Here is a 22,139-nt window from a genome sequence, read left to right on the forward strand (position 1 = left end):
TGTAGGGAAGGTCGGAGCCCCGTGAGAACACACCCAGGGGCGCTTTGGCACTGGAGGCCATAGAGAAGGGGACCCCCCTGCTGTGGGCCCAGCCGAGACCTCGATCAGCGAGTTCTGGGGATCTGCCACCAACTCCCGGGGCACACTCCGGGGACCTTCCAGCGAGACCGGGGCAGATCCGGTTAGCCACCCGCGCAAGAGTTGCCCAAGAGCGCCTTCTTGAGTGGAGGCGGGCACAAGGGCTATACAGGTGGATATTTTATTCCTCTCTAATAGTAAATAAAAGCCCCATTCCTGGAACTGTTCTAAAAGAAAAGAATTCCCATTTATTCAAGAAAATGTCCATGGAGCATGCCATTAAAGAGAGAAATAGGTCCTAAATTTGCAAATAGATGAAAAGATGAAAAATACATAGCAATATAATATTAAAGAAGTATGGGACTGGTTTTGTGAAGTATGTTGGAGGTCAGAGCTTTAGCATTTGCACTCATATATAGTGAAGAAGGCTCCAATCCTTCAGAGACTTTCATACATTAGTGATTCTTCTGAATATGTCTAAAGTTCAGCACCTACATAAGTATAATCTTGGGGTCACAAAGTAGATGGGTATATTATAGTCACTGATAGTTGCATGTTTACTGATGTGCTGTATAAAATCTAGGTAATTTGGTAAATACAAATACCAAATTTATCTTCTCTGTTCTTTTCATTATTTCATACACAAATCATATCTACCCCTTCCTTTCTAATCTTTTCTCTTTCCCAATATGGAAACTTTTCCATGATTCTAATCACTCTGGTCACATCTGTCAGGGCCCTTCAATTCTACTACAGTCTTCATTTTGCTTTTTGAGTGATGAAAACCAAAATATTGCTCAAAATATTCCTAAATCATTTTAGATATTTTTCTGTTGTTATTCATACAATATAAAATTTTGTCAAAAACAAATTAAAACACTCTGGTTCATACTACAATCAGTTGAATTAAAACTTCTGCCCAGTTATCCTTAGGTCTTCTTTACTGGCAGGTTACAACTAACAATAACGGCTATGAGTACACTGAACTATTTCTTCTACTGCATATTATCTTGCATCAACAGCAGATATTTGCTATCATGCTGCCTACTAATGATTAAATATTAATAATTGCTATATTATCTAGTCATGGACTAAGACACCAGCCTGCTAGATGCTGTGCACACAATAAAACAATAGTCCCTGCCCTGTAAGCCCAAAGAGCTTACAATCTAAGGCACAAGACAACATATAAATGTAAATGGAATTGGGAAGTACAAGGAAACATTGACCTAAAGAGACATGGTTATATCATATCATCAGCCTGTTGGCACATTTTGTGTAAGCATATGGAAAAAGAGGTTTTAAAGTAGGATCTGAAAGAAGAATAATGTGGTAGCTACAGATGTTTATCCATAGCCTGATAGGCAATATGGAAGAAAATACATGGCTTCTTTTGATAACTCTAACAGAAAGACTATGGAGGCTGACATTATGGGCTAAACAGAGGCTGGAGATCACATATTGAAAACAAATTCAGAAATAACAGATGGGGGGAAGATGGACTATAAAGGGCTTTTGAAAGTGAAGATAAAGGCATCATAAAATGTGATATAGAATCACAGAAAATGGGGGTTGGAAGGTACCTCAGGAGGTCATCTATTCCAACCTCCTGCTCTAAGCAGGACCATCCCAGCCAAGGCTTTATCTAGCCAGGTCCTAAAAACCTTCAAGGACAGAGATTCTGCGTCTGTGGGTAAAGCACTGAAACTGGCTACCATCTTACTGGTAAGAAAGTTTTTCCTCATATCCAACCTAAACCTCCCTTGCTGCAACTTAAGACCATTGCATCCATTGTTCTGTCATCTGCCACCACTGAGAACAGTCCAGCTCCATCCTCTTTGGAATCACCCTTCAGGTAATTGAAGGCTGCTATTAAATCCTCTCTGTCTCCTTTTCTCTAGACTAAATAAGCCCAGTTCCCTCAGCCTCTCCACAGAAGTCTTGTGCCCCAGCCTCCGAACCATTTCCTTTGCCCTAATATAAATACAAACCAAGTGAAGGATGCTGTGAGTCTTGGCCAAAGTGACAGGCTAGGAAAATGATCTTTGCAGCACCATTCTGGATGAATATCAGTAGGATGAGGTTTTATTGTAGAAGAATATTGGGGTAATCCAGATAGGAGTTTCAGCTGAGCAGATGGAAAGGACATACTTTATCTACGAAATACTACACAACATTAAATTGTAGCCTGGGCTTAGAGAGAGGTCTAAATGCCTAGAATACAAGCATTTATGACAAGGAGATTACAAAGTATGTGGTGATGATATCTACAGTAATAATCATGAAGGGAGGTAGCAGGAAGAGCTCAAGCAAGAGCTTTCTCTTTTAGGTATGGTGAGCTTCAGGTAAAGCTAGCTATCCATGAAAGCATGTCAGAGACAAGCAGAGATTTTAGTCTATACAGAAGGAATGTGGGCTGGGCACAGAGGTCCTCATACAGAAAAGGTGTAGAGGGAAAAATGATGGACCAAAGATAAAAACCAGGACGATTCCACAGAAAGCTGAAGGGGGAGGGGGCAGGATCCTCTGAAGAAGGGATGAAAGTACCTCCAGTAGCTGCTCTCAAACATGTCTGAAATTGCAGTTTTGAGAATGACTATAGGAGGAAGGGCATCGCCACCACATATCTGGGTTTATAGCACGTGCAAGAGGGAACAGGTACTTGGGACATGCTTGGATGCATCCTTGGCCAGAACATACCGGGGATGCAGTATACCTATACTCTATGGGCATATGTACATGAAATGGGGGTCCTAAATTGATGCAGTGGGGTTTAAAAAACACCACTTCAATTTAGGGCTGATTAAACCCATGTCATGCACACACCCTGCTGACTTACCTGCCTCTCTGGTGGAGAGGCGAGGGTGAGCTGCAAGCAACGGAGCAGTCCCTGGGCTGCGGGGAGGGGGCTGGTGCTTCCCTTCGCGGCAGTGGCAGCCCCCCCGCAGAGAGTATCTGCCCACAGGCACCCGGCTCAGGCAGTCCTGGGGGACACCGCAGCCGTGGAGGGAAGCACCAGGCCCCCAGGCAGCTCAGGCAGGCAGGCTCCCGGGGTAACAAAAAAAACCCCAGAGATCACCACTTTTCTTGGGCTGAGCCTGTTTTCCCGGGCTGCTGCCAAGCTGCCTGCAGGGCTTCCTATAGAGCCGCGAAGCTGCACAGAGCCTGGTACTTCGCTCCACAGCTGTAAGGGCAGCAAACTAAAACTCCTCGAAGGAGTTCTAGCTTGCTGCGCCACAAGTCATTTAAGACGCATTACACAGCCGAATTTCCTACAGCAGATGGAATTAATGCACAATATGCCGCCAAAGCATGCAAACACCGATACCATTAAGGTGGTGCAAAAGCATATAGCCCGCTTTAAAGGGTTGTGCACATATGCCTCTCGTTTCGTCTACTCACGGTCTATGGAAGCAAAGACAGTATTTGAAGAAGAAGCATCGCAGACAGATAAAGCAGATGGAGATACTTTGGCAAGAGTTTGATTATAGTTGAATTCAAGAGGTGCAAGCAAGATTGAATGGCTTTTCAGGCTATGAATTCCAGGCAGCAACACTATACAGTCAGTAAAGTTAGAGATGAAAGGATGGAAAGCAGTTGAAAAGACACCCATAGTCAAGGAAGGTTTTTGACACTGGAAATCATGCTGGTAATTTTAGGAGCAGAGGATGCAAGAAGAAAAAAGAGTGAGTGCAAGGGATATTAGGCAAAGAGACAGGATGGGATTTCTGGTGCAAGTGAAGCAGTTAGAGCAAGAATGCAAGCAATAAACCTCTGCATCTGTAGGAAAGGAAGGCAAGCTGAGGACAGCAGGAAAGTCTGGGTATTTTATCAATTTTCTTTTGGAAGAAATTAGTGAAATTCTGTGTGGAGGAAGAAGTATAGGTAGGAGGAGGAAATGACCTGATGAGTGAGATGGAGAACAGCTGGGTAATATTGTGGGTGAGGAATTTATTTAAATTGGAAAAGCTTTGTTGTTTAGCTAGGAAGAAGCCAGAATTGAAGGAGGCAGGAAACAACATTTCCATTAAAAAGTTTACATGGTCTTAGAATTTCGTCCTAGAGATGCTTTCTGGCACAGAAGGATTCTGGGGCTCAGCCAAAGCGAAGAAATGACAAAACAGACATTGTGGTAAGAGATAGAAGAAGAGAGTCAAGGATGGTGGAGAACAAGGAATGGAAAAAATTGACTACTATAACAGTGGAAGAAAAGGTAAGGCAAAAGAGAGATGAGAGCAACAAATGTCACAGAAAGGCTAACTTGAGGACATGATGGGAGATGTTGATAGATGATACTAAACAATACCAAGTTATGTCAGAGACGTGGAATTCAGCAACACAGAGATCACACAGAGAGCAGTTCTTGATGAAGTTCTAGTTGAGTGAATAGCCCATTGGCAGTGGGAGAGATGAACTAGGTTGAATAAAAAGGAAAAGGCAAGGAAACGTGCAGCGAAGGGAATGGATATGTCATCAACATGGACATTGGAGTCACCAAGAATGTGAGATTATAGAGGAGTAAATCCCTTCTGTGGACAAAGAAAGGAATTTTACAAAATCGAGCAGTGCAAGTGATTAAGTATTTTGGTTCAGTATGCAAACCAGTATATATTGAAAGACAAGTTTGTTTAACTTGATCTGAAAAAAAAAAAATCCCTTGCCAATAAAAAAAAAAGTTTTGATCATCTGAAGGATTTTTCAATTGCTTTATGGTTATTATGTTTTTGTTTTAAAATTTGCCACTTCAAAATGAACAGGTGAATTTTAAGAAATGAAATTAAAGGTTTCACATTTCAAATTTGAAAATAGTTGGCAGAAATCTACAAATAAACTCAGACGATTTGAAAATGCATTTATTTTCTATAAAATTACCCACATGAAGAATTTTGTCCAGCTGTACTACTCTCATATTTTCAATATTATAGTTTAATAAGAGAATGTATATTTTTGTTAGAATCGTAAAAAATAGGTTCGTGGGAATCATAAAAAAATAGAGTTGGAAGGGACCTCAGGATGTCATCTAGTCCAACCCCCTACTCAAAACTGGACCATCCCCAGCTAGATCATCAAAACCAGGCTCTGTCTGCCTGGATCTTAAAACGCTCCAAGGATGGAGATTCCACAATCTCTCTAGTTAGCCTGTTTCAGTGCTTTACTGTCTTACTAGTAAGAAAATTTTTCCTAATATGTAACCTAAACTTCCCTTGCTGCGACTTAAGACCATTGCTCCTTGTTCTGTTATCTGCCACCACTGAGAACAGTCCAGCTCCATCCTCTTTTGAACCCCTCTTCAGGCAGCTGAAGGCTGCTATCAGGCCCCCCTCAGTCTTCAATTCTCCAGACTAAATAAGCCCAGTTCCAACAGCCTCTCCTCAGTCATGTGCCTCAGCCCTCTAACCATTTTTGTTGCCTTCCACTGGACCCTCTCCAATTTCTCCATATCCTCTCTGCAGTGGGGGGCCCAAAACTGGACACAGTACTCCAGATGTGGCCTCACGAGTGCCAAACAGAGGGGAAGAATCATGTCCCTCAATCCACTGGTGACATTCCTTCTAAGCTGCTAGCCTTCTTCATAACAAGGGCACACTGTTGGCTCAGCTTACTGTCCACTATAACCCCCCGGTCCTTTTCTGCAGACCTTCTGCTTAGCCACTCAGCCCCCAACCTGTACCAATATGTAGGATTGTTCTGTCCTAAATGCAGGGTTTTGCACTTCTCCTTATTGAATCTCATGAGATTTCTTTTGGTCCAATCCTCCAATTTGTCTAGGTGTCTCTGAATCCTAGCCTTCCCCTCCAGTGTATGTACTACTCCCCCCAGGTTGGTATCATCTACAAACTGACTAAGGGTGCACTCCATCCCACCTACCAGACAGCTGATGAAAATATTGAATACAACTGCCCTCAGACCAACCTCTGGGGCATTCCACTTGATACCAACTGCCAACTAGATATCAAGCCATTGATTACTCACCTTTGAGGTTGATGATCCAGCCAGTTTTCTATCCACTTTACAGGCCATTCATCCAAAGTCCATAAGCTGGACTTACTTAGCTTGCTTGCAAGAAGGTTGTGGAAAACCATACCAAAAGCCTTGCTAAAGTCAAGGCATATCACATCCACTGCTCTCCCCACATCCACAAAGCTAGTCATCTTTTCATAGAAGGCAGTCAGGTTGATCAGGCTTGACTTTCCTTTGGTGAATCCATGCTGACCATTCCTAATCACCTTCTCCTCCAAGTGTTTAGAAACAGATTCCTTGAGGACCTGCTCCTTGATTTTTCCAGGGACTGAAGCGAGGCTGTATGGTTGGTAGCTCCCCAAATCCTCCTCCTTTCCTTTCTTAAAAGATTGGCACCATATTTGCTCTTTTCCAATCATCCAGGGCCTCTTCTGACTGCCACAAGTTTCCAAAGGTAGTGGCCAGCAGCTCTGCGATCACATCAGCCAACTTCCTCAGCACCCTCAAGTGCATTGTATCTGACCCCATGGGCTTGTACATGTCCAGCTTTTCTAAACAGACCTTAACTTGTTCTTTTGCCACTATCTGCTGCTTGCCTCCTCCCCCAACTGCTGCCCACTACAGTAGTCTGGTAGCTGACCTTACCTGTAAAGACTGAATTAAAAAAGCCATTGAGTACTTCAGCAGGCCTGTATAAATCTATTTAAAGCTGGGGATTTTTTTCTCTATTCCACAACATCTAGTACATGGGTGGTCTGCTGCACCCACATGGAGTTGCATTCAAGCCAATAGACTCCAAGAATACCCTGCAGTCAACATGGATATTACAGGACTGGAGACTACATTCATCTCCATTTGAATGTATGTTAATTCACCAAACCGCATACATAATGCCAGTCCCAATTTTTTTGCCCAGTGTTTACATTAAAAACATACATTGGTTAGATGCATATAAAGTGTATTAGCCACCTGAGTGCATAGTACAATTTAGCCTCACTGTTTGCTTTGTAATGTAATTGCAGTACTCTGTTTAATTGCATAATCTTTGGTGCCAAAAATGGAGAAGTGCTGCTACTAAAAGTCTTGAAATTGAGAGGAGTTAACAATTTCAAGGCTACTATTAGAAGTCTTGAAAATAAGGCAAGATATTAGTCCCAACAGTACCTAATCCCCATTATTTTCAAGGTTTCTAATAGGATTTTTGCATTAGAAGTCTTGAAAATGTTGGGATCCAATCATTTTTGGGCTGCTAATAACCATGGCACTGATAGTGTTGTGTACTCAATCAGGACTAATTACATTAAGTTTGAGTAAGTTCATACTTTGCATAAGTACATAACATTTTTTTAGTCGCAAGGCTATGCAGTTAAATGGACCACACTCTAATTAAATAGTTTTTTTCAGCAATTGGTCTTTGATTTTTCAATCTTTGAGAAGTCCTCATTTTTATTATCTGCAACAAATAAGTATGCAGCTCATTTCTGTACCCAAGACTAATGAAGAAAATTAAAGCGTTATGATATTTCACTTGATTTCTGCTTAAACATTTTGGAGGTCTAGCAGACCCACTGAGCCAGACTTCCAGTGGAATATTTTGCATGTATTTTGACTATTTACTTTTAAAATAATTTAAAAATAAAGGCTTGATTCTGCTTTCCTTGCTCATCCATATGCTCAGTAATTCTACTGAGAACCTGGATAAGCCTGTAAGATAATTACCCTGATCCATCTCAACCCTAATCCATGTCTGTCTTCAATTATGGGAATGGTATCAATGAAGTGAAGCCTAGATGAATATGGCTATCATGAAAAAACAAATAACTGTAGCAATATTATATGAATACTTCTGCAAATATAAATTAAAATAAATTTAAATGAGCTTTTAGAAATACAGGATTTCAAATTCTATAGATCAAACCAACATAGTTTATATAATTCAATCAGAGCTATTTAATTAAAACCTTTCAAAGAACATTCGATTTTTTTAAAAAATGCTCTCAGTCCTTGGTCCAGTTATCATTTTAGATATTTATTTATGGTACATCTTTGAGGACAAAAGCTCACTTCTAAAATGGTGCTGGGAAAACAGTGAAGCTGCTGTATTTCATGTAATCTGCAAATTTTGCCAGAGATAAAGCCTAGAAAAAAGAGCAGACCTTAACTAGACTAATAACAGAAGATGAATGGTAAGGCTCAACAAATCTACCTGGATGGCAGCCAGGTTCTTTTGTTCTTGTGATGGTGCCTCATGGACAAAACGCAGCCAGTTAGAATGTCGCGGATTGCTGGCATCCAGAACATAAAGGACTTCATCTTTACTCCCACGAACCTGAAATATTAAAAATCATCGAACAAAATGAAAATCAGGAACAGGGTGAAAAAGGTTGCAGCTTGCATGAAAATAAAAATATATAATTTTTCTATACAAGCACACAGACATTTAACATGTCCAGACCTCCTGATATTTGCCAGGTGAATCCTGCATGCAACATTCACCTCTAGATATTGGTGAAAATTAATCTTTTACTTCAAGCACATGATGTTATCATCTGCTTTATACTAACAAACATTGAGTGGGCTATTCATAAATCCAGTAACTGTCTCATCTTCTTCCACTGACTTCATTCTCTTTTCCTCTTTTGTTCTTTATTAATAAAGACCTCTTACTTGCCTTCCTGACTCCTGGATCTCCACAATCCTGTCTTCCTTCTAGGCCTTCTTCTGCCTATGATCTTGCTCCACCCCACCCCCCAAAAAATGATAACATCTAGGAAGTGCTTTTGCCCTTCGCTTTTGCCATGTCAGCCTCCTCCTCTCCCCATTCTTTCTGAGCTCACCACCTACCAACTGCTGCAGTGCCAACATTTCATTCCTACCATCTTCCTAGTTCTTTGACCTTCTGCCTTCCTGTCTATTGCCATAATACATTCTGCCTCTCATCCACTCCTTCCCAAATTATTTTTATCTGCTAATTTTCATCTGGCTCGTTCTCATTTCCTAACAACGCACTCTTGTGTTGTCATATCTTTCTCATCTTATTCTCCAAGGATTTGGGGGCAGATTGTCTTCTCCCACTGCTTAGACTTTCCCTCTGGTTCACTCTATCATCCTCCCCAGTTTAGCTTCCAACTGTTCCATTCCACCGATGCTTACCTCACCAAGGCCATCAAGAGCATCCTTCTTGAAACACCGAAGGACCATTTATCTATTCTCATTTCACGCCATTTGTCAGCTGTCTTAAGCACTACTAGCCTCCTCCTTTCTGAACTTCTAAGCCTCATTAGTCTACAAATCCAGCTATTTCTATCCATCTCCATCTCAAGTTCAGACACGAACTCAACCTTCTTACTAATCACCGTTTCCATCTGCCTCTTTCCTCTAAAAGTCATCAGCTCATTCATAAGTCTTCTAGGGCCTTATGAATTTTAGGTAGCTCCTGGAGCTCTTAACCCCTGAACTGTCCGCAGGTTAACATCTGAAGCTAATTTTAAGCATTCTTTAGGTGGCTTAAAGTTAGCCCACTCCAGCCTAGGTTCATCTCTGGCCCGTGTTATCCAACTGGTGTTACATTAACATGTAGCTACTCTAGGCTACATGTTAATTTGAATATCCTTCCTCCCATATTGGCTCAGATCAGGCTCACTGACCACTTCCCCTGCCCTTCCCAGATCCCCAGATTCATTGTCCCTCCCACCTCTCCCCCACTTACTTGTGGCTGCGTGTGCTATCACAGCATTAACAGGGAAGCATTAACCTGCCTGCCACTGTTGCTGATGGGCAACCTAGAAGAAGAGCAGCAGCCCAACAGCAGCAGTGGTGGGGGTATGGCAGGTCAGGCAAGTTAATCCTTCTCTGCCTGGCCCCCAGGAGCAGACAGCACTGGCAGTCACAAGCTGTGGGTGTGAGACCCAAAGGGCAGGAGGGAAGTCCACAATGGGTGGGGAGCACAGGGAATTTTACCTTTCAGTCCTCCAGGCCCCTGCTGGCCTGAAGTGTGACTGCTTCAAACTCAAGCTAGCACTAACACTGATCAGCATTTGAGCAGCTCACAATGCAATGTGCTACAAAGCCCCTAAGTTTCCAACCTATGACACCTCTCTCTGTCTCTCACTTCACCTTAACACCCATTTCCAGACTTTTAATACCATATTTACCCAAATCTAAGATGACCCTGAATAGAAGACAACCCCCCAATAATTAGATTCTATATATGGACAAATTATAGATTCCCCTCACACATACACACTTCTTCCCCCTGCAGCCTTCCTGCCCCCAGTCTTTTCTCTCCCCCCACTTACTGTCAGATCCTGCTCAGGCTCTGCTCCCTTCCCCAGCACAACACATGGGAGTGAGCTGAGCTATATGTGACAATAAAGCAGGGGGAAAAGAGGCAGGAGGGGGCAGAAGTGGCTGAGGGCAAGCAGAGGGGGAACAGGAGACTGCTGTGGGTCTAACACTGGCCTTAACCTAGACCCACAGCAGTTGCCTGCCCCCACTCCACTTTAACAAGGTTTTCCTGTGCCACTTGAAACGAGAGATCAAAAAACCACTGATTTGAAACAAATATGCCCATGATCATTTGCATACATGCAAATTACTGTGGGTACCTATAGACTTAGTTCATCCAGAATTGATGCATTTTAGGTCATTGCAAACTGCTGCAAGTTTTAAGACAGCTACTACATAAACACACTTTTGTGTAGCACTTTTATACCTACTTATACATAGTACAAATTATGCCTGATAATAGTCCAAAGTCAAAAGGCTCATGACTTACTATATAGTTCACTGGGCTGGGCCCCAGCGGATTCAACAGGATTTCAAGCCATGGTGGCCTCACAACACAGCACTGAGGGGAACTGAGCACAATGGGTAGTATGTCTTATTCAGATGAGCTGCATTAACCTGGCCTTGTGGTAAGTTACCATCTGTGTTTTTGCCCAATATGTGCCATGCGTCTTATAAGCTTGCTCAGCATGAACTGCATTCAATCAACTTCATAACTGGTTTCCATGACTGAGTACATGCTGCTTATAGCAGCAATTTAATGATAGACAATGTACTAATAGGGGTGGGGGTGGATCGTTTCTGGTATACAAATATAAGATGAGGGGCTTTTTCTCCAAGTTGATTGGGGAAAAAAAAAAATCTCATCTTCTATTCTAGTAAATATGGTACATACTATTTGTACCATTGTATCCTAAAATGTATTCTTTCTGTATTATCTCTGCTCCTTGAATATGCTTTTAGTGGTATAACCTTCTTCATCTTCCATGCCCTTGAGTTTCATCTCTCCACCAAATTATGTAAATATTTTTTATAAAATCATATTCCTTTTATGACTTGTTGATACCTCCTTAAATCCTTAGGTTTCCTGTCTTTCTTCAGTTCAAGAATTCTTCCCTCACAATCAAGGTACTATATTATCATATTCATATCTACCATTATTCCATGTTTTCCCATAGTCCCATAAGTTACTTTTCTATATTAGTCCACAAAGAATTTTTAAAGGGGTGGCCCCTGGAGTCGGTATTCATTCTTAAATTGTACTTAGCTAACCTTTTATCTTAGTATTAGAGGATCTTAAAAAAGAGTAATTTGATGTAACATTGATAAAGGGTTGCATATTATCTATTTAGAAGAGGAAAGAAAAGTTCCATTATTTCTTTTATTAAATGAAGACACCACTCCAAAAAAACTTCCTCATAGCAGAAGAGAGACAAAGATTTCACTGGCACAAATGTAACTAAAGAATCAGTTGTCATCACAATGATTCCACCTTAGAATGCCAGCAATGCCATCCACAGCTGTAGTCCTACCATTTGATCCATTATGTTGTCCAATTTTCTCAGTTCAGGTATGGTCAGTAACTGGATTCAACAACCCTACACTGCAGAATGTGGTTGTGTTGTCTGATAATAGAATTCTTTTTAAAAAACAGCTCCGGTGCTTTGTCCAAATTGCAATTCAAAATGGCAGAAGGTAAATATTCATATTTCCAGCTGCAATTTCAACAGGCTAAGTCAGCAGTCAACAACACTTTCTGATACCAGACCAGAATGATTCAGTGCAAGTCTGAGGAAGGCTAACACAAGGACCTGGCCCCTGCCACTGCTACGACCACTGCTTCAGTCCTACCTCCCAGCAACCACATGGTGATGGTGAAGCCCTCTGCCACAAAACACAGTGGAAGCCCAAGCCACTAAATCGCTGTCAAAGCCACCCAGCTCTGCAGATTATACCCAGTGGCTCTGTGAATGGGATCAGACCTGCATGCCTTAGATTACTGACCCCTGGTTTAAGTTATTCTTCACCATTCATTCTTAGATATGTGGGGATACTGGTGGTAAAATAGGGCTGCAATGTCCCAAGCTAGAAAAAGCTAGATTTCAATGATGGCATAAAAGTGTACATATTTATATATTTTATTTTAATTTTACAACATTTCATCCATCACTGAAATGCAATCTCTTCTGGCATGGAAGATATACAGCTACAATGGAAGATCATGTTGTAGCAGTATTAATTTATATGATTTGTTTACATAAGGAACACATTTTCTTGTCAAGCTGTCAACAAGTGTCCAAAGTAAGAATTTTTAAGAGCTATGGACTTTGAACATGCAAAAACAAAATTCAAATTGTCACCATGCCTTTGTGTTTAAGTTACTAACATACTTCCCATATTTTTTTCTAACAGATGCAATATAATATGCCTTCAGTATGACTGTTTAAATTACCTAGAGTAAGATATTTTTAGAAAGAAAAACAACATTGCATTACAGTAATCAATGTGGACAGCATATTGTTCCCAGATTTTGAAAAATACCACAGTAGTTCCACAAACAAATAAAAAAAACTTCATAATTTACCACTATCCTTGCAAAGAGAAAATGTGTTTCTGAAGAAAGACTCTTCACCAAGAGTTGGGAAATTTTAGAACTGTAGGTCAAATTCTGCTTTCAAACATATAGATTCACTCACTGTTGAAACAAATAGGAGTCATGTCTGTATATTCAAAAGCAAACCTCTGCAAAGGGCAGTAGAAAGACTATTACTTCTTTACTGTAAGAAGTTCTTTATATAAAGTTCCTGTAAATAAAGTATTGTTTCCACATTACAAGCCTCATCAAGATACTTTCAAGAGCCTGCTTGCTTTTGCAGGTGCAAGCTACAGTGCCCAGCCAAAATAGCTATGGCTGTAAAAAGGTTAATACGAGATTCTGCCCCTTCATATTGTGGAGTAGACACAAGCAATAGCCTTCCTGGTACCTGCATGGCATGCACACTGTCTCCAGGAGCACTCATTGTCCTCTGAAGAAAACAGCTTCCCCACTTAACACACACACTAATTTGGGAGGGTGGGAGGGATGGTAATTTTGGGTGCAAAGCTATATGCTGAATGTAAGAAAATACAATATTTAAATACAGGGTTATAGCAACCTAACCAATATGGTGATCACTAAAAGACCTGTGGCTTTTTAATATATATGGCATCTGTTCATCAGCAAGTGGTGGTGAATACTGCAGCTATTTTACTGACTAGTGGTGCATTTTCTCTTGTGGCTGTAAAGACCAATGTCAGACTTGCAGGTTCTGCCACAGTGGTCACAGGTATACATGACATTAGGGACTGCTGTACTGACAGGCTCTTTCTTTTGGTCACGTTTCTCTTGTAATTCAAGTGATCATTTCTCATTGTGCTGTTGGACTCCATGATTTAGAAGGGAGCACCACTTTGTCCTGTCTCCTGCTAAGGCCTCCCAAAGGTTTGGTTCAATTCCAGAAGCCTTCACATCCTGCTTGTAGATGTCTTTGAAGTGCAGTTTTGGGCACCCTAGCCTTCTCTCCCCACCTGCAATTTGCCCATACAGGTTGTCCTTCGAGAAGCACCCATCTTCAATCCAGCAAATATAGTCAAGCCAGCTTAAGTGCCGCTGTCTGAGTAGTGCAATGATGGCTGGCAGGTTGGCTTTGGCAATGACCTCTGTGTTGGTGATTGTCTTGCCACTTGATGTCAAGGATGTGTTGTGTAAACAGTATAGTTGGAAGCTGTTCAGCTTCTTTGCTTGATATGAATATGTTGACCATATCTCACAGCTATACATAAGGACGCTGAGGACACAGACTTTGTACACAAGCACCTTCGTTTTGATTGTGAGCTTTGTATTGTTCCAGACTCATTTAGAGAGCTTACTGAAAATGCCTTTCCATTGTGCACATTTAGCTCTGCATCCAGTGATCAGTTGTCTCTCATTGTGGATCTAAGGTAGCAGAACTTGTTCACTGTGTGTCAAGGCTGATAGATGGTGACTGGTGAACACCCCCAGAGTCTTCTTGATGCTGATAGTTAGGGCAAACATCCTGCAAGTATGGGAAAGGCGATTCATGAATATTTGTAGTTAGCCTTCATGGGTGGCGAGTGCAGCATCATCAGCAAAAAGGAGCTCCCTAATGAGTATGTGCCTCACTTTTGGTTTGGCCTTTAGACATGATCGATTGTAGAGTTTGCCATCTGATCTTGTGTGAAGGTACATGCCTTTCTCCAAGCCATCAAAAGCATGGTGCAGCAGCTTAGAAAAGAAGATCCCAAAGAGTGTGGGCACCAGAACAAAACTCTGCTTCACTCCAGTCTTCATCTCAAACCTGTCAGAAGTTGATCCATCAAACTGAACTGTGGCCTGCATGTTTTCATGGAAGGAGCATATCATGGTGAGTAATGTTGGAGAGTATTCAATCTTTACCAGGACTTTCTAACACAAATGCTGATAAATACAACATTAACTTGTATTTTTGTAGGGCTTTCCTATATAATGCGGTTATATGAATTCCATCCATAATCCTAGTGCAAGCGTTAAGTAATATATTGGACTGGTTGGTCTTTTTTAACTTTGTGTGGCAAAAAGTAAGACCTCCTAGGAACACAGAGTGTCCAGAAACTGTGGCACTGCAGGAGAGTTTGCCTGGATGCTTTCTGGATAGGCTGTGTTCCTGGACACACTGTTTCTTAATTTTCTCTATGAGCTTATTCTGTCACAGTCAGCCATGATATGGAAAAAAATCTTTTTTCCTGCATGCTGCTTTGCAAAAGTAAGGTGCAAGTTTTATTTGGGAAGTTTTATTTTATTTATATGCAAGAAAATATGGTATATAATTTGCTGAATAGGAAATCACAGAACTTGTGTGAAAAGAATTAATGTCAGAGGTTTACATCTTTGATCAAGTAAAGACAAGCTAATAATTTTTGGACTTAGCTACAGCTACCAAGAGTAGGGGTGGTGGAGGCTTAAAATGCAGATTCTGTAAATGTTTTCATCAGATCCTGATTTAGGTTGCAAAAGAGAAACAATCAAGTTCCTATTATAAAAGCCATATAGTTTCATAGTTTCATAGTTACAGGGTCGGAAGGGACCTAATAGATCTTCTAGCCCGCCCCCCTGCCAGGGCGGGAGAACAACCCAAAAAAAAAACACCCTAAAAACAAAAACGGGACTCAAATGAGTCCAGCCAGGTAAGTATCCAGCCTCTTCTTAAAGATCCCCAGGGTAGGGGCCAGCACCACCTCCCTTGGAAGTTGGTTCCAGCTCCTAGCCGCCCTAACTGTGAAGTAGTTTTTTCGGATGTCCAATCTGTACCTCCTCTCCATCAACTTGTGCCCATTACTCCTTGTTATGCCAGCGGGGGCTAGGGGAAACAGCGTCTCCCCCAAACCCTTCTGGTTCCCCCTAGTGAGTTTATAGACGGTCACCAGGTCCCCCCTCAGCCTTCTCTTGTGGAGGCTGAATAGGTTCAGGTCCCCCGTCTCTCACTGTAGGGTCTCCCCTGTTGTCCCTGGATCATGCGGGTGGCCCTCCTCTGGACCCTCTCCATGTTGTCCACATCCCTCCTGAAATGGGGCGCACAGAACTGGACACAATACTCCAGCTGCGGCCTGACCAGCGTCGCATAAAGGGGGAGGATCACCTCCCTGGCTCTACTCGAGATGCACCTGTGGATGCACGACAAGGTCCGGTTATCCCTGCCAACCATGACCTCGCATTGTCGGCCCATGTTCATCTTGGAGTCAATAATGACACCAAGATCCCTTTCCGCCTCCGTGCTCTCAAGTAGGGAGTTCCCCATCGTATAAGTGTGCTGCTGGTTCCTACTACCCAAGTGCAGCACCCTGCACTTGTCCGTATTGAAACACATCCTGTTCCTGTTTGCCCACCCCTGTAACCTATCCAGATCCTTCTGCAATCTCTCTCTCCCTGCTAGCGTGCTCACCTCCCCCCAAATTTTGGTGTCATCAGCGAATTTAAACATGTTGCTTTCCATATGTTCTGCTACCTTCCTTTTCATGAATGTCTCTTCATTTGTTTAATCCTTAAATTGTACTGAAAGAATTTGTATTCATCTCAGTTTTAAAGTCATCTCAGTTGGACCCTCTCAGTCTCTGCCAACCCATGAAGAGATATCAAGCACACATCAAGGACTTAACACATAAGGAAACTATTGAGCAAAATAATCCCATAAACCCCTTCAAGACATGTGTTATATTTTCTATTGCTTTTTTCACCTCATAAAGACACAAGGTTGCATTATATATACAGATGTGAAACAGAAGAAAAAAAAAAATCAAGAAAAATATATTCAAACTATTGTATTTTACACTGAATGGATTGGTGACAATTACTGACTCCCTGTTCCCACTGATGAGATCCTGTAAGCCCCTTGTTTGCACAGCCAGCCCTGGAGACCCATGAAAGAAAAATCTCAACTTTTATCTATAAAAAGTCTTACAAAGACAGATCTATAATTATAAGCTAACACAAACCCATCAAACGGGTTAAATGGAAAAACTGGACTCCGAATCAACCTAGAGTCCTCCATCCAACCCCAGGCCAAATGGTTGAAGTGCACAGCACAGAATGTGTTAAATTTAGGGGACCAGGATATGTTAAAAATTACTTCACAGAATATAGTTAAAATGCCTAAGCCTTCTCTGCTTGTAAAACTGTTCAGCCATCCACCAGGGAGTTGGAACTAAAATGGCTACCACACAGGCAGATGCTGCACTGCAGGTGCACTCATAATGAACTAGTGATGTCCACTGCAGCAAAGGGAATTCCCTGTACTGCATACTCGACTAGTGCCTTTAGGAAAGTATGAGAAATTTACATGGTAGCTTCAGTATTTCATCCTAACCCCACTAGCTGCTCCAGCTGCGCTAGTGGGAGAGAAAGATAGGAGATGGTGTCAAGCAGCAGCTGTACTGCACAATAACCCTGGAGATACCAAGACTGCATCTCTCCTTACTAGGATGGGGCTTAGCAGGTGGTCAGTCTCATGAGCCAATACAGGAAAGGAAACTGGAACTCACATTTCCTGTATCCCTAGCACCACCCAAGGGAAAATGGCTCCTTACAATCCCTTACCCCATCCAGGGGGGTATGATGACTGCTGGCAGAGAACTGCATAGAACCACAGGATTTTTTTTTGAGGGGAGGAAAAGAAAGCATACTTAAATAAGGAAACTTAAGAATCAGATCCTCAGATGGGATATTTTTAAGGGAACCCTTTGTAAAGTGTTCGACAGCATCTTATCTATTCCCCAAGCCTGCAAATATATATCAGAACTGTAATCATTTGTAAGGAACTGTAATAAAGCTATTTAAAGCATATGCAAATATTATAGTGCTAATACCTAATTATTATGCTCCCTACCTAAAATGTGTGAGATCTGAGTGTTATCAGTAAACCTGCCATCTGCATACATGATGATACATATTTAAAATTATGTCTTCCCATCTTACTTATCTATAGAAACAAATTCCAATACATGAGTAATGCACGGGAACTGCGTAAGGCTGAAGTTGTCACACCTTTATAAGAGAAATAATACATACCTTATAACTTATCATCTGTTCTATCAATATGATTATATAGGCAGACATAATATTCAGTAATTTTAAAAGAAAAAACAAACAACTCCTCTGAACAAGTTATCAGTTGCCCTTACTATTTCTAATCAATGGGATAGCCATACTGTCTAGTGTTACTCTTTTCATATTTGCTCTGCTTTACTAATTTCCAAGACACAGAATTTACCTACAACTATAATAGTATAGTATAATGACTCTAGACATTACACTTTTACCAGTATAAGTGATCAGAAACCAGTATATACCCAAAATGGAAAAGAAGTTTGGCGCACACAGACCAGTTCAAAAATGGCAGAATCCGATCTGAGATTTGCTCCCACCACCAATCAGAAGCCAAACATGTCTTCTGATCGCTACCAATCTAAACTACACCACTTACAGAAAACTGTGTAACTTGGATCAATTCCACCTCAGATTTTTTGAATATCTGTACCTAGCTTGGAAACATTATACTACACAACTGCAGTATAATTCATCAGATACTGTTATCTGGAAGAAGTTGAGTCTTTTCCCATGTTATACTATATTTATACCTCTCCCTGACCCTTTTGCCCTTTGCTTTTTGTCTTAAGGCTATGCCTGTACTTCCCCAATTTCCTAATTACCACATTTACTCGTGTAAAATTAAGGTGCGTGTCTAAAATGGGGAAGCTGATTTTTCTGCCCAGAATAGAATAATAAAATATTAAAGATTTTTTGGGCCGATACTGATAGCCAGTTATTAAGGAGCCATATCAGCCAATACCAATCCGATTACCGATATGCAGCATCCAGCTGGTAAGTCTGTTGGGGTGGGGAAGGAGCAGAGGGAGGGAAGGTGTGTGGGAGGGGGGCAGATAGAGGCCCCTGTGGTGAGGGAGGAGTGGGGCTGGGGCAGGGTGAGGTACAGGACAGAGACATAAGCAGCTTGTCCAGGGGGTGCAGGGCAGGGACAGATCCCACCGCTGCGCACACCCCTGGGGAGCCATGGTGGGGGGGGGGAACTGCCCCCCAGGTGTGTGTAGGATGAGGGTGGGCTTCTGCCTTTTTTAATAACCTTGATGTTCTACTAATGAAGCTTTACTTTCTTCAGCAATTATCTATTATGGAAGAAAGATGATCTACTCATGGTCTTTCTTCTCCTATTTCACAGCCCTGCAGACTGTTTTCAGTGCTTTTCAAAACCTTCCCATGGAATCCAGTCTTCAGCAGCAGCTACAGTTTTGCCTTTTGACTGAGCAGATTGTTGCTAACAATTCAGCTGTGAAAAAGTTCAAACTGTAGCTTTTGCCTGCACTGGAAAAGCAGGGAAAGTGAGCTGAAAATTAGGCTCTACCTCTGTGGCCATAAGTCTCAAAGGATCTTTTTTTTTCTTCTTCACTCTGACTTCCAAAAACATGAGGCATGTGGTAGACAAGAAATTATAATATTTCAGTTCCCAGCTGCAGGTACATGACTGGGCAGCCAAAAAAGTTTTAAAGTACTTAACTACTAAGGCTTTCCCAACCTTAGCTGGTACAGCAGACCACTGTGGTTAAGGCACATAGTCCTCAGATTGAAAGGGAATGATATGGCTTAACATCACGTCTGTCCCCATACATTCCCCAACCTAACTCATCAAGAATGTATAGACAGCTGTGATGACCAGGGACACCCTCTGGCATGAATTCAGAGTGAGCCTCATATCGATGCCCCTGGATCCATACCAGGACACCTAACCATTTAACAGCTCTTAATAAGGTACAGCATTATAACTAATTAGGTATTTGATGTTCAATTAGAATTAAATAGCTAATTAGCCTTTAGATATCCAATGTCTATACCAGATACCTGACCAAGTCTCAAATTGATAAAATATTTGGAAAATATTTACCTAAGATTTAGCCTAATGGTTCCATGTACATTATAGAACTAATTAAATTAATTTTCCTTTAAAATAAATGAAATTCCTGAGATTCACTGGGATCCCACAAAGGTGGTTTTGCCTTATGGCTGACTGAGAGGTCACCAAATCCTCCACCATAACTTTAACTGTAATATTACTACTAAAAGTAACAAAAAGAAAATGCATTAACTTTGCAAGCTACAAGGTAAAATTCCACAAAGATCTCAATAATAATGCTCAGGCTGCTTTAAATAACTTTTCAACAGTGTTGACCATGCCATTTGCTGGATGGCGTTTTTATACCTGCAATTAAATTGCCACCAGAGGTTCAAAATGCATCTTACTGGGTCAGGGGTGTAGGTTGTAGCCGTGTTCGTCTAAGGACATAGGCAGACAAGGTTCCTTGGGTGAATTTGATATCTTTTATTAGACCAACCCAAATAGTTGGAGAATAGTTATTAAGCAAGCTTTCGAGTTCAAAAACCCTTCATCAGCAGGGTTGCTACTAAGGAAGTTTCAGCAGTTGGTGTGACACTTCCCCTCTATGTGACAAACCAACTGCTGAAACTTCCTTAGCCTGACGAAGGGTTTTTGAACTCAAAAGCTTGCTTAATAACTATTCTCCAACTATTTGGGTTGGTCTAATAAAAGATATCAAATTCACCCAAGGAACCTTGTCTTACTGGGTCATGTATTCTGGTGTATTAGTTCAATATGCTCATGAGTTCAACTGCAAATGCTGTGCTGTATGCACCTGGCAAAGGGAGAAAAAAGTCATACTGTTAGATGACAATAAGCAGATGGACATCTACAAGGCAGGCAGTAAATACACATTGTCTGCTCTGTAGAGATCATTTTCTGGGCTTTTATCAGGTGAGAAATTCAAAGATATATATTCTTGTAAACAGTGAGCTGAAGGGAAATACTGCTTTACTGTATCCCAGTGTTTTCTTTTTCTTTTTTAAATGGAAAACATGACCCCTTTTGTTGATAGTATAAAGCAGCTAGGATATGACACATATTTGGGAGTATGAAAACAGCTCCAGAAGGATATTCTCTCAGAGAACTTCTTGCAAAATAGACGATTATGTTTTAATGTTGCTGTGGAAGTCGTCAGATTATCAGGGGGAACAACTGATCCAGTAACTCTTGGTCTGCGATGGTGTCTGGAGGACAATTATCATTCATTTTATCTCCAAATGTATATTTCTATGGCTTGCTGCTTATCATTTATCATTAAATTCAATAGCCTTTGATAAAACTGAAGTCTCATGACATACAGATATTCTGATATGCAACTGTAGCAGGAGCTGGCGACAAGCTGCTCCTATGAACAATAAAAGACAGCCACACTAGATGGGAACTCAACTAACCGAGTCCAGGACAGTCACATATCATGCTAACTTCAGTGTCACATGACAACTAACTTCAGCATGCTCAAGAGTTTAGTCAATGACACTGCAGGATAGGAGTATTGGTGTCCAGGAAGAGTCATCGTTTCTCAAGGAAGCGATCCATTGGGCACAGAGGGAATGGGGAAAGAGGCCAAAAAACTTCCTTGGCTAAACAGAGAAATGCAGGCCCGAATGAGCTGCATCCGAGAGTACTCAAGGAATTGGCTGGTGTCATAGCAGAATCACTGGCACAGCTGTTTGAGCACTCATGGCGCTCAGGTCAGATCATGGAGGACTGGAAAAGGTATGATGCGGTCCCTATTTTCAAGAAGGGGAGGAAGGAAGATCCGAGTAATTATAGGCCAGTCAGTCTCACCTCCATCCTTGGAAAAGTCTCTGAAAAGATTATTAAGGATCACATTTGCGTAAGTCCAGTGGGAAAAATAATGCAGCAGGGCAACCAGCATGGATTCGTAGCAGATAGATCATGCCTGACTAATCTGGTTTTGTTTTATAACCAGGTCACAAAATGGTTAGATGCAGGGGTGGAGGTGGATATTGTTTTCCTGGATTACAGGAAGGCCTTTGCTGCGGTATCTCATCCCATTCTCATAAATAAATTAAGAGGCTGTAACTTAGATGTTTACATGGTTCAGTGGGTGCCAAATTAGCTTGGGGGCTGCACCCATAGAGTAGTAGTAGACAGGTCGGTATCGGCCTGGAAGGATGTGGGCAGTGGGATCCCACAGGGCTTGATCCTTTGACCTGTACTCTTCCATGTCTTCATCAGTGACTTGAATGTGGGTGTGAAGTGTACTCTGTCCAAGTCTGTGGATAACACTAAATTGTGGGGTGAACTGAAGACTCCGGAGGGTAGGGAGCAATTGCAGGCAGATCTGGACAGATTGGAAAAGTGGGC

At 41.6% G+C, this 22,139-nt stretch overlaps 1 protein-coding gene across 1 annotated transcript in view; it reads right to left on the reverse strand.

Moving 5' to 3' along the window:
* The window catches only part of PRDM5 (PR/SET domain 5), a 161,008-nt gene that overhangs the window by 123,295 nt on the left and 15,574 nt on the right, over nucleotides 1–22,139 (reverse strand). The window contains exon 3 of the mRNA XM_025199130.1: nucleotides 8,246–8,368. Coding sequence (XP_025054915.1) covers nucleotides 8,246–8,368 — 123 coding nt within the window. The remainder of the gene's footprint in view (nucleotides 1–8,245; nucleotides 8,369–22,139) is intronic.

This window comes from Alligator sinensis, unplaced genomic scaffold, assembly GCF_000455745.1.
Source record: "Alligator sinensis unplaced genomic scaffold, ASM45574v1 scaffold544_1, whole genome shotgun sequence".
Taxonomy (NCBI): Eukaryota; Metazoa; Chordata; order Crocodylia; family Alligatoridae; genus Alligator; species Alligator sinensis.